Source organism: Panthera pardus, unplaced genomic scaffold (genome assembly GCF_024362965.1).
Source record: "Panthera pardus isolate Hobbes unplaced genomic scaffold, ASM2436296v1 HiC_scaffold_27, whole genome shotgun sequence".
Classification (NCBI taxonomy): Eukaryota; Metazoa; Chordata; class Mammalia; order Carnivora; family Felidae; genus Panthera; species Panthera pardus.
The window spans coordinates 60,952,847-60,966,775 of NW_026526843.1; the positions used below are offsets into that span (position 1 = coordinate 60,952,847).

General features: G+C 39.7%; 1 protein-coding gene across 1 annotated transcript; it reads right to left on the reverse strand.

Annotated features, from left to right (window-relative positions):
- Positions 1 to 1,329: 1,329 nt before the first annotated feature.
- On the reverse strand, positions 1,330 to 9,943 carry TBX22 (T-box transcription factor 22). The gene is made up of 8 exons (XM_053892042.1): positions 9,769 to 9,943; positions 8,990 to 9,182; positions 8,157 to 8,258; positions 6,609 to 6,783; positions 5,554 to 5,718; positions 5,119 to 5,183; positions 4,654 to 4,739; positions 1,330 to 2,187 (listed from the first exon to the last, which is right to left on the reverse strand). The coding sequence occupies exons 1-8, from the start codon at positions 9,941 to 9,943 to the stop codon at positions 1,583 to 1,585; spliced, it is 1,566 nt and encodes a 521-aa protein (XP_053748017.1). The 3' UTR covers positions 1,330 to 1,582.
- Between the last annotated feature and the right edge of the window lie 3,986 nt (positions 9,944 to 13,929).

Genomic DNA, 13,929 nt, shown 5'->3' on the forward strand with positions numbered 1-13,929 from the left:
ATACAAAATTAGTGCCTTCTTTTAAATAATTATTAAAAAGGAACCCAGAGATTTTCTGGATTTTTCATTTAAATACTTTCATTAATTACCAACTATCTGCCATATAAGCCATCAGAATAAATTTAATTATGCTTTGATATAGCAGTTTCTGCTTTAAAAAATTGTAACTTAATTAACTATAACCTGTTTTGGAGTAGATAGAAATAAAGTGTGCTTGCTGCTTTAATACCTGATATGATAAACCTGGTTAATACAGATTTCTTGCCCCAAAGTCTTTTATAGCAGGTATCTAATTAGTTTGTGTCACAAATAATATTTCATCTTGACTAGAATAGCCAGTTTAAATGTAACCATGTGCTGTTCTATTCCTATATCCAAAAGTGAAGGGGAATATAATTTTAATGCATATATGTGAAGGTACATTTATAAAGTACATTTAAGAGGAAATAACCATTTCAAGAAAAACAAATAATAATGTGTTTTTCCTAATATGTGTTGGAAAAGTTAGAGAAAGTAGTTTAGAAGTTTGCTTACTTTGTCAAAAGTCAAGCCATGCCATTGTGATGTGAAGCACCTTGTCTTCATAAATTATAGTGTCATAAACATTTTAATCTGATTTATTTTAAAGATATGCAAGTTATATGTAGGTTATACTTAAGTTTTTTTCAGAAGATTTAGGGCCAGGCAAAAGGAAACATTCAACTTCATAAACTAAAATAAAATCCTTTTTGTCTAGTTAGTCCAATTTACCATGACTGAATCACAGGAGTGGAATTAAATTGTACCAATGTAATGAAATTTTCATATTTATGGACTCAAATGTAGTATCCCCTTTCAAATAGTATTTATTAGTCATTTTGGAGAACTAAAATAATTTGTTTTTTGTAAACTGAGTACAAAACACCAGGCTGGTTAAAGGAATGAGTAAATAAGCTTCACCTTACAATGACCCAAAAAATTAAAGGAAAGATCAAACTTAGAATATTTTGCTTTTCATTTAATCTTTGTGTTATTTCAGGATTAACTGATGTTTAGGGTGCAATGATTAATATTTGAAAGTTTGTGTCCTTGTTTGTTCCTTAGAATTGAAATTAGTAGCTCCTTCAACAGCAAAGTTTAAAAGTGTAAGGCAAATGAAAAATGAATTTTTTCTACAATTGCTAGAGAATTACAACAAATATAATATTCATAGATAAAACTAAAATTGATTGCTTTTACAAGAGTTAAATTATCTTCTTTTGGTCATTGTCAATATTGAAGAGACAGTTGAAATGGTAAACTGACATCACTAGAAGTAGAGGCTTCACCTGGAGTCAATTTTCACCCATAGTCTATCTCATCAAATAATGTTTATCGACTATCTTACTTTGAGGTCCAAGACCACCATAATCAGAGATTGTTTCAGATCATATTTGACCTATAACAACTTCTTTTGAACATCTGATAAGGCAATTTAAATGCATAACAGAAATACCTTCTGATAATAAAGTCTTTAAAGCTCAATAGCTCTTGACCTTTCTTTGGATACAAATAAAGAAAATACATGGTTATGTGTAATTGTTTTAGGATTGTGACTATTCCATTAAAGGCAATGATTAATTGTTGGACACCAATAAGCGTGATTGCATTTGCCTTCTCTAAAAGAAACTTGACTATTATCATTAACTTTGAGATGGTTGGCAGCATTTACCAGTCTAGATGGCACTGAGTTGTACCTATAAAAAACACAGGAAGGATGGAGAGAGCAACCAATTGCTTCCTGGCCAATGGAGTTTGGTGATAGAATATTTTCAGGTGACTGTAATCCATACATTTGATTGGAAGAATTAGATGCCTGTAGACACTGCCCTTTCAAGTCTTCAAATGAACCATTTTTTGAATTGGCGATCCCCAGAGAAGATAATGTTGAACGTTCCATCATGAGTGGGGCTAAACACTGAGAACTGTTGCTGCTTGCTAGTCTTTCAGGAGGTGGCAAAACAAGATGCTGCTGTCGCCAAAAGTTATTTGGGCAAATCTTGTAGCAAAGGGGCAGGTTGATATTGTGCAGATACACCTCCGGACAGGGCATTCCAAGGGAGCTTGTAGATAAGTGAAATGTAGGCAGAGAGCAGGGTGGAAAAAGCAAGGAGTTCAAAGGAGGAGTCTCTCCACCAGAGGTCACTGGAGATGAGCAACTGCTTCCACCTGTGAATGACAATCCAGTCAATGAACAATGAACTTGATGTTCCTATTGAATGAGTACTAATGATCACAAACATCCCTATTTCATTTTTTGATTAGCTTTTCTGCAAGTTCACTGTTCTTTTTACTTATTTGGGAAAGAATATGGTCATTTCCCTGACCAAAGTTCATACAGTATCTTTACTACTACCATTACTAGTTTTAGCACTACCATTATGTACCATGTATTGAACATTCACCTGTATGCTCAAGAATTGTGCTATGCACTTGGAACATTTACCCAATGTCCAAAAGATGCCCAATTAAATAGTACCCAGAGCTAATTATATCTTACAAATTAAAAAAAGTTTTCTAAACTTTAAAAAATGTACAAAAATACATATTTAATTAAATGGAATAAATTGGTAGGGATTCCATAGGAAGTTTCAATCTTGATTTAAAAAAAAATTGGAGCACACGAGAATAATCTTTAAAAATTTTTTTGGGGGGGGTGCCTGGGTGGCTCGGTCAGTTGAGCATCCGGCTTTGGATCAGGTCATTATTAAAAATAAAATTATTTTTAATGTTTATTTATTTTTGAGAGAGACAGATCGTGAGAGGGGGAAGGGCAGAGAGAGAGGGAAACACAGAATCCCAAGCAGGCTCCAGGCTCTGAGCTGTCAGCATAGAGCTCGACGAGGGGCTGGAACCCATTTACCGTGAGATCATGACCTGAGCCGAAGTTGGATGCTTAACTGACCAAGCCACCCAGGTGCCCCGAAAATAATCTTATAAACAAAAATAACATATTTAAGTACATTTTTTCTCATATGAAAGTCATGGATTAGGAGACTTCTATGATACACTATGTCAAAATTGAAGTCAATTTTTTAGGTTAAAAATACCAAAATGAAAATGAAAGTGTTCACATTAATGTTGTCAGGTGATCTTTTCATTTTCCTAGCATCTACCAAAGTTAAGGATTATTATAAGGTCCAGGAAAATCTAGACTTTCCACCTTATTTTCATGTTTGAATTTTTTAAATTTTGTTATTGACTGGACTTAATCAATTATTTTTGTGTTTTTTTTTTCTGCTTTTTTGGTGTTACTGTTTTTTTCTTACCTATTTTGTGTATGTAGACATAGACTAATTCTTTTTTTTTTTAACGTTTTATTTATTTTTGAGACAGAGAGAGACAGAGCATGAACGGGGGAGGGGCAGAGAGAGAGGGAGACACAGAATCGGAAGCAGGCTCCAGGCTCTGAGCCATCAGCCCAGAGCCTGACGCAGGGCTCGAACTCATGGACCGCGAGATCGTGACCTGAGCTGAAGTCGGCCGCTTAACCGACTGAGCCACCCAGGCGCCCCTAGACTAATTCTTTATTAACGGGGTGGCAAATATCTTTTATAATTAAACATTAAAAAGCTATTTAAAAATAGTAGCACTTTTCTTTGCAAACTGAAAGTGATCTGGACATTTAAATAATTAAGAAAACTGTATATTTTAAATTACCAATTAGTGATCATCTTTAGCTTTTTCTCTTTATTAGTGCACTTTGTGTTGACCTGGATATTTTAAGAGCATGCTGCCTACATGCGATTAAAGTGATACTACCAAATAAATGTTCGCACTTTTCTACAGAACTCTGTAAACCAAATTATACAGTCAATCCGGTGAAATACTTTACCAAGTGATTCAAATTGATCTGTTTTCAATGTTATGGTATCATGTAAAATTCAACCTAACTATAATGTTGATGATTTTCTCCATGATTGTAACCTTGAATTAATGTTCAAAGACATTTTTAATGGAGTAAAGACAAAAGCAGTAAAATAATTCTATGTTGTTTGCAAATACTTTTATTTATTATTAAACACCAGAGAAATGATGTTATACATTCTTCTACCAGAAAGCTTGCACTAATTATTGTTATTATTTAGTTATGTAATGCACTACATAAGAACAAATACCTTGTAAATCTTTTCAATGCTTGTGACAATTAAACTAATTGTGATAGTTTTAGTATTGTTTTCAACATTTAGTTTCCCTCTGTAAAATAAAAAGAAAATTAGAACTAAGTGATGGTAAAATTTAATGCATGTCATTTTAACATGTGCTGAAAGTTTATGAGAAACATTTCAGTATCGAATGTAATTGCAAATAAGGCCACAAATGCACCACAGGTGATTCTAAAGAATGTGAGATAGTGAGATGCTGAAGAATCCAGGTGAGATATGGAGATCTCAGGATGTATAACTCAAGAGGGCTGAAGTCAAGAAATCCACCATTATCATGGCTCTACTCTTTTCCTTCATGCCCATTCCCCCTTTTCCCCTATTATCTCTTCATCAAGATAAAGATAAACCCAATTCCCTGTAAACATGCATTTCTGGCATGCACTTCTCCCCTTGTGAAGTATTTGCAACAGAAGTTCTGATTGATGATACTTCATTAACATTTAAAGGTAAACATTAGAACTTTCCTTACTTTGTGTATCTGCACCAAAAGTTTTAAAATCCAGAGTGAGAGAAGGCCTCCATGGGTAGATCTCTAAAGGCCCATCCAATACACCCCTGAAAAATACATGTAACTATCAGAAACTCCAGAATTCAATTCTTGAAAATAATGATTTATGTAAACTTTTAAGTTATTTTATTATAGTTTTTAGGGGTCAATATCTGAAATATTTTTTATAGCTAGACTGCTGAATAAAATCACAGTAATTATTCCCTGAATAAAAATGCCAGGAATCTAGAGTAAGCAATATCTTAAAAATGGGTTGAGGAGGAAAAAGGAGGAGCAAGATTTTACAAACAAAACACTAGGTTATTTTCTTACCACCTACGAGTTACAAAATTTTGGGCCTCTGAGTCTCTGAGCCACAGTTTCCTTATCGGTAATAATTGTGAAAAAGGCAATATAAATATTAGATATGTTTGTTATGTTGCTTACCTGTTTCTTCCAGGATCTCTAAATCCTTTAGCAAAAGGATTCCTGTCGATTTTCAGTTTGGTAATCTATGGATTCAAAAAAAGAGAAAAAGGTAAAGTCAATGCTTTCAGTTATAACACTGTTCACCCTTGCTTGCAATGGTTACAACAACCACAAAACACTTCAATGTGTAATGTAGTATATTCAATTAGTATAAACATATTGCTTAGTTGAATTTGGAATGGTTGCCTCCTTTCTCCCCTGGCACTCTTTGTTCTGCTCTCCTTTCTAATACAAGATCCACACAATTTACAATCAAGCTTGCCTAAATGGCAATGCAATAAGACTATGATTTTTTTTAATTGTGGAAAATTCAATCCATATGGTGCAGCTTGCCTCTTTCCAGAAAGTCCCTCTGGAGCCATCCCTGCTTTCCTGAGTCCTAGTTGTCCTTACCTGCTGGTTTTGGTAAGCAGTCACTGTGGTGAACTCAGTTTCTTTAAAGAGGAACGTTTTAACCCCTTCAATGGGCAGGGACTGAATCCGGGACAAGTCAACTTTGCTGTCCTGTTCCATCACATGCACACGGGGCTTGTACTTGTGCATGGACTGCAGAATGATCTGGAGGAGAAATCATGAAATGTTGCCTAGAAATTGGCTTCCCCTCTGCAACACTGGTTTCTTCTCATTGGCATTCCCAACATGCCCACATGCAAAAGTGAGGTTAAACCAGAAAGGCTAGGTTAGCCACACACAAGGACTTTTCTGTGCCATTTGATTCTAGACAGACACGCCCAGGGCTAAGAGGTTTCCATATTTCAGCACCATAGCAGCATCTGGAAGCTGTAATTCCATTTCCAGATGAGGCTTTTTCTTACTTCTAAATGTGGGTGACCATGTGATATCCCCAAATGTCACTAGGATCTGACTGCCTGCTATACATTCCCTGGACTTATGGTAACTGAAGGGCAGCCACCTGACATACCCCACCTCCTAATTTCTGGGGACCTCCTTCTCTTTATTTTGTGGCTAGCACAGGGGCAGGCCAGGCAGGGCAGGGGCAGGATACATCTGGAAAAAAGGCTCAAGATCCAGGTAACCTGAAAATAACCTCTTTCATAAGGGCAAGTTGTGGAGGAGATTCCTGTCATACCATGCCATACAGAAGGTGTGCCCATCTAGGATAAGGCAGAGCTCACAGTGATTGCCCTAGAGGCTGAGATGCTAGAGAGTTTCACGAAGTGCATTCCCTTCCACACTCCCAAACCTGATATTATGGCTTAAAACAATCTCATTTGGTCTTCAAACTCCCCTCACTCAATGTTCCCAACCCCCAGCACTCTCAGATGCTAAGCAAATGTCACAAGAGTTACTCTGGTCACAATCCCAGAGTTTAAACAGTTCCTTAAGACCACCTGGTAGAAGTCTCCTAGGCCTCTCCAGAGGGAACTGAAAGCTGACGCGTTGGCATCTCCCTCCCCTCCCACAACAAAGGATTGCTGAACACTTACATGACCTTTGTCATCCATCTCATTGTTGGTGAGTTTCAATCTATCAAAGCTGATGATCTGCCGCATCCAGGTCTCTCCAGAGCAGGGTGAGTCCGGGTGAACATAGAACCTGGGAGTAATGCAAGAGTGGTCTGTATTCCCAGCTACCATCCACTGTGAGCTGTGGTACACATACCTGAAAAGGCAGAGAGCATGTGGCTTTAGGTGAAGTGGGCCAAAGCCAGCTGTGTGGGAGGAAGGCTGCTGGATCCAGTCCTACGGGCATTAGCCAAGGTTTGCCTCCTAATCCCAAAGACAACTAGTAGAAGATCCAACTTAATTTCCAAAAGGCGTTCAGGGACAAAAAGCAAACAGTATATAAGTATAGGTCAATAAAATGCAATGAAGTTCTAGGGCGAGTATAACGTCATGGGATTTCAGAGTCTGGTTTGTATTTCCTCACACAAACAGCAACAGAAATTGATCTAATCCATTTTACTGCACAGAGACAGCCAAAAAATCCTCATGTCTCCAGAAGGAAGTGTAGAGAGAAAGCAAAAGTCTGAGGAGGGTGTCTGTCCAACCCACCTCTACCAGTTGCCCTCAAAGCCCTTTCACCAATAAAACTTCACATCAAAATACTCCCTGGAACTCTAGCCCATGAGGCCTCAGGGCTGATTTTCACCCTGTTTCCAATCTCAACCACTCAATTGTGCACTGAATTCCCAAGCCAGATCAAATGTGAAAAGCAATCAACTTGTTCTATTTCTAAGCTGCTGTTCCAGCAGCCTCTTGAACTGCCTTTCTCTTTGCCCCTCAAATCCAGCACTGGCATGATGTGGATTCTCTCTTAGAAAGGCTAGACAACCACTTCAGTGGAACACTCACAGCCCGAGTAAGGGTGCTTCTGTACAACCCCCACAGCCTCTAAGTCAAAGCGGTGGCAGAACTGTGCCTCTGGGATGCTAGCACTGAAGGACCTCTTGGCTTTAGATCAGTTCAACCACCATTAGTCTGCTATGAGTAGAGAGCCTATTAAAAAAAAAAAAAAAGGTTTTTTGTAATTTCTAGGGCCTGACCACTACTTCAGGAGAGAGGCTGAGGAAGGAAAAATAGACCTAAACATGGTAACTGCTAGATTAGCATTAGATGGTAAATCAGGACATTGCTCCAGGACCCTGATGCCAAAATAGCACAGCCCAGAGCCCGGTGCAGCTCCAGAAGCACAGGCATTTCTCTCTAAATTCCATCAAACAACTTCCTTCCTAGCTGCCTGAGTCCACACCCTCTGCAATTGGCACAGCCAAGGCCAGAGCAGTGGATAAGCAAAGGGTTTGCGGTACACTGAAGCACCAACTGGCACTTGCTCCAGGACTGAGAGGAAAGAGTCAAGACTGTTTTTCTCAGTTTGAACCTCCATTTGAGTGAGAATATTCAACTCCCAAAGCCCACAGGACAGCAATACCACCCCCCCATGGTAGAGCTTTCAAAATAGCATTCTCAGGTTCCATAGATCTGAATCCCCATTCCCAGCCTGGGCCTGAGGTAGTCTCCTTTGGGCCTGGTTACCTATAACGTTTGGAATCTACTGGCACCACGTCGATGGCCACATAGTACTGCTTCCCTGGGTCCAGCCCTTTCACTTTGACTCGAACAGAGGGGAACATCCGCCTGTGGGAAAGAAAATAGCCACTGACCTTGTGTTTTTAGAGAGATTTGGAGTGGGATGGGGTTGGGAACAAATGAAAAGTGAAGAAATTCACAATAACTTCCCCATTCTAGGATGGATTCAAGGAATGCTATTTGCTACATAGGAAAGATTTTTGGTTGTATGCTTGATTGAACAGGTTCTGGATTTCTGAGTGGAGAAGAATATTCTTACCACAAAGCTTTGCCCACCCCACTCCCCACCACCACCGTTAGTAAAAAGCTATATAAAAGAAAGTAGAGAAAAAACTGTACCTGGCCCCTGAGTTTTCAGCAGTACTTTCTGTGAGGCAGATTTGGGAAAGACTGAAATTAGGAAGATTCACACAAAAAAGTTACCCAGCTGATGTGAAGCTGCCGCAAAGCAAAAGGTGAAAGCAAAAAAAGCCCACCTCAAATTGCCCCAGGCTAGCTAGGGATGGTCTGCTGGGGATCTGCTAGATGAGATTTTGTCCACTGATAACTGTGAGACTTTAAGGAAAATTTCTTGAAGTCACTGTGTACAGAAAAGAAAAGCTGAGCCACTAACATGGGCAGGCAGTCCTAGGGCGATTTATTGAGAGGCAGGGACTTTCTCATTCCTGTCAGGGTGAGGATGGATATAGAGCATAAAACTGGAGGCACCACATCTTATGAGAGTGGTACATTAAGCGCCTACTTTGTGCATCCCTTGAACAGTTTGGGCAGAGCCGAACCTGCCAGCCTTGGTAATGATCATCTCAGTCCCAATGTCATGGAATCTCTTCCACAGTTCGGATCCTTGAAGCTCTACTTGGATAGCACCTTTCTCTTCCAGATTTCTGCCTCTGTTGTGGTCACTGTCGTCACTATCGCTGCCGCTACAGGCTGAGAAAGCAGTTGCTGAAGGCTCTGCCTTGGGTCGTTTTTCTGCTGGACAGAGAGACGACCAGAGTTTGAGAGAGGTTCACAGTTCCCGCGTCCCCTTCTCGCTGATGCTGGTCTTGGAGCAGACCGATTTGGTCTCTTCCCTGGGAACCTTGGAAGCAGATCCTTAAATTCCCCACACCTACTGTGACCCCCTGATGGGGAGAAGGGGGCCAGATCTCGTCCTGGGAAAGGCACTATCCTTCTCAAATTTGTCCCCTAGGCTGAATCCCCTCCGAACCAGGATGCATACACGCTTCCTACGGAGAGAAACAGCTGAGATCTGGCTCTCAGGGCTTTGGGGAGATTGAAGAGTCTAACTTCTCTACAAACATAGGGACGCCACCACCCTTCACCGCAAATGAACCACAGCAATAAGGACTGAATTTGGAGGCTCTGAAGCTTCCCCTGTAGCCAAGTGACCAACATGTTCCCGCGGCCCAAAACGTGGCCATTCCGCTGGACCAAAGAGACCTAGTGTAAGGCTAGCAGCCCTCTCTCTCAGCTTCGCCGGTCGCGCTGAAACTTGCGGGTCCAGCATGCTCGGGTAGCGGGCTCAGGGCGTTGGGGCTGAGGTAGGAATACTTACCCGGCTGCTGGCTCTTCTTCCCTGCTGTCCTGTTCCTTCTCTCCTCCTCCTCTCCCTCCTCTTTCTTCAGCAACTCAGGCTGTGTCTCCTCTCTTGGATCTTGCACTTTCCTTTTCCTGGGTCTCTCCACCAAGGCTTCCACGGAGAAGGCAAGAGCCCGAGAGCTCAGAGCCATCCCCGGAGGGGGTGAAGGGAATGTGCAATGCAAAGTTTCAACCTAAAGTAGGTTAGGGAGGGAGAGGGAGAGAGGGCGCAGAGGACAGGGCAAGGAGAGAAAGCAGGAAAACTCCCAAATTAGAAAAACAGTTTCTGGATCTATATTCAGAGGGGAAATAAAAGTGTGTGCATATGTGTGTAATTTTTATATATACATATATTTTTTTCTTTGAATAGACAGAATAAATTGAGAGGAAAATCAAACTGGAGCCAGAGTCCCCTGGAGTCTAGTCCCTCTTTCCTTTGTGGTTTCCTCCCTCCCAGTGGACATGTGTACACCATCAGCCCTCAAATCGCTGATTTCAGGACCTGGCAGAGCACAGAGATTGGCAAACGCCAGCCTTTTAGGGAGCCGACCTGCCGCCAATAGCTGCTCAGGCTGCTTGGATTGGGAGATACTGTTGCATCTTACTGAGTGAATACCAGGCCAGTCACAGCGTCCACTGTTTGTTTTGTAAACTGTTGGTAGCATAAAAACAAAACAAAACAAAACAAAAAAACAAAAAACAAAAAACACCATCAGTGACACTTCAGAGTCTGACAGGAGTAGAGAGGTAGGAATGGGAGGGTGGAGGTGGAGGGAGGGTTGGGGGTTGGCTGGAAAGGGGCTCCGGAAGAGGGATACACGAATTTACTGTTTTACACTGAATTGTGAAACTCAAAGGTATGTGAAATAATTGCTCATGTAGAGGAAACTTTTCCAACAAAAGTGCAAATATTATTTAACCAGATTCAGAGAAGTATATCTGGGTCTTTTGCCTTGCAACGAATGTTCTGGGGAAAAGTAGAGGAGTACAAGTTTTCTGGACAAGTTTGTTCTAGAGTCTAGGTCTCAAACTGAGCAGATCTTGCGCTAGTCTATCCTATCTATCCAGGTGGGGAGGGAAGGGCCAGTGCCATCAGGAGACTCCCAGATGCGTCTTGTCAATGATTAGAATAAACATGGGCCTTTAAACCCTGCTTTTACTGGAGCCCAATATTCCTATACACAGCTTCTTCTTACTCGCATGACTTAATCATCAAACACAACCTAAGGACTCCAGGGCCACCAGCAGAGCACCAACCTGAACTTTGCTCCCAACAATACCACACCTCAAAATATTGGGCTCAAATAATTAATTTGTGCCTCCTGGACTCTATTCCCAGGCTGGGTTTTACTTTTTCTTAAAATGAGAAAAGACACTTTCTTTTTATGTCAGGAAAAGAGTTGCCTACCACTTCCAAGGAGCATGTTTATAATGCAGATTTGAGATATCTGCCTGTATGCATCTACTTTTCATCAGAAATAAGAAATTAGGCACTCCTGGGCTCTTTTACAGACTGCATCCTAACTAATGATATTTGTATATTTTTCAAACAATGTCTACCATTCTCCTCTGAAGCGTTTGTTCAAAGAACAAACTGTTTTCTGTTAAAAATAGGATGGAACTTGAATGAACTGATGGTATCTCAGTACTGGAGTTTGACAGTAAACGATTTTTGTGGCCTGTTAGTTTCACCTCCTTCCACACAAGTGTGAGGTAATAATGGTGGCAGTGTTTGAATGGGGGGAGGGGCACATCCAGCTAATCCATGGCAAGGCAATTTTCAGGCCATCAGGCAATTGGGTATAACTTTAAACATCTGATCATCTCATAGCATGGCAAAGGGTTAATTACAGCCTGAATAATGCTGAAGGGTTTGGTTCAATAACCAATTATACACTACTTACCATGCAGGGCTAGGAAAGACACTATCCTTAACCTGAAGGGGAAGAATGAAGTGCAAAGTGGAAGGAGCACTTGGGCTGAAAAACAGCCAGGTCTGTATATGATCTTGGCCACATCTTCATTAACATGTTTTTTTTTTTTTTCTGCAGCCATTAAAGGGGGGATGATATTAATGCATTTGTCCATCCCTTCTTATTTGGAAGAGATATTTTTTTATCCATTGTATGTTCTTAGCTAAAATACACAGCTCAGAAACAGAAAAGTCCAAAGTTCATTTGTTAAATTTAGAGTGTTAATCACAATGTACCACTTGCATTAGTGTCTCTTAATATGGGCATTTTCTTTCTTTTGAATGATTGCTCATTTTATTACTGAAAGGCAGCAAATCACCTTTTGTAGCAAAGGAAGGTTTTGCTTAGTAGTTTTTTTTTTAAACCCGGTTTCTGGAAAAATAAGGGAAAAGATGGTTGTTGCAATATCCATTCTAGTGTTTCAGACTATCTACTATATGATGTGATATTTTAAGTCAAATAAATAACACATTTTGGGATATAAGTTCCTTTCCTGTATAAACTTATTCATTAATATTTTTTACACACATATAACTTAGTCATCCAGGACTTTTTATTTTGTAATCTAAACTTTTACCATTCCCTTTCAGTATCTATTTGATGAAATAACTGGGAGAAAGGAAGCTCAGCTCTCCCTCAAGTATACTGGACTAAGGTGTAGTTAATTCCTGTTAACTTTTATCTGAGAGAAAAATTATTGCAAGCCACAGAACCAACTTTGCAAGCTGTTCAGCTGCTGAAGCACTGGGCTATCAGATACTGGGGGCATCAGGGAGATATATTTATGGCAGTAGTTCATTTTCCATAGCTGGAAAGAGTAGTCTCTTTGTTTTAGCCAGGAACACCCATAAACTTTTATAAGAGGTTTTTCAACCCATGTGGAACATGCAGAGAGGGAGGCCCTGGGACTCACAGGTGCCCAATTAGAAAGAAGAATGACTTTTTAAGAAGTTTGACAATTGGGGGCACCTAGGTGGCTCAGTCTGTTAAGCGTCCAACTCTCAATTTCAACTCAGGTCATTATCTCACAGTTCCAGAGATAGAGCCCCATGTTGGGCTTTTGTTCTGCACTGACAGAGAAGAGCCTGCTTGGGATTCTCTCTCTCTTCCTCACTCTCTGCCCCTCCCCTACTTTAGCTCTCTCTCTCTCTCTCTGTCTCTCTTTCAATCAAAATAAGTAAATAAAACCTTTAAAATAATTTAAAATCTTTAAAGTTTGATAGTTGGAAAATACTTACGGTAAAATGTTGATTTTGGATTATAAAAAAAAAGCTGCAACTGGAAACACACAGAATTTATCACTTGAAGGAAAAATGAATTTGTGGTTGGCACAAAGCAAATCTATGACAGATAGATGATAGATAGATACAGAAGATATAGATGTGCCTTAAGGGATACATGGTTTATTAGAGCTCTTATTCAGTATGAAATCTGAACCTGATTTAAGGAAATAGAAATCAATTTGCAATTATTTAATAAAAATTCCAATATTTAAAAAATTAGTATAAATAGGCATGTGAGTTAAGGCATGATCAAAATATGGTCAGCCCTCAAAACATTGCTTTTGGTGAACTGTATATACATTAAAGTAAATATTTAAAATTTAGCTAACGTGTCTGAAAATATTACATTTCTCAGAAATATTAAGGGCAAAGATTCATGGCCTCTCTAGCTTTATATATAAGAAATATGAGTTATTTGAAGAAAAACTTATGTATAAAAGGAACTAAGTAAGCTTGGAGGGAAAAAATTCCCCTGTGTTTTACAGTACTTACTAAGGGGATGATGTCAAACTCATATGGAGGGATTTCAAATGCTACTTTTAATGTATAAGAGAAGAGTGAAATAAATGAAATAAATATTTCAGCTATATATCTATATTAAGTATAAATAAAATAGAATGCTTTGAGATTGATTGGATACCTAGTGCATAGTTTGGCAAAAGAACAAGCAACTTCATGACAGAAATTGTTTCCTTCAATTAGAGGCACCTGGGAGGCTTAGTCAGTTAAGCCTCAGACTCTTGATTTTGGCTCAGGTCATGATCTCATGGTTTGTGGTTTTGAGTGCCGTGTTGGACTCCATGCTGGCAATGTGGAGCCTGCTTGAGATTTTCTCTCTCTGTCCCTCCCCAACTCACAATCACTCTCTCTCTTTCTCTCAAA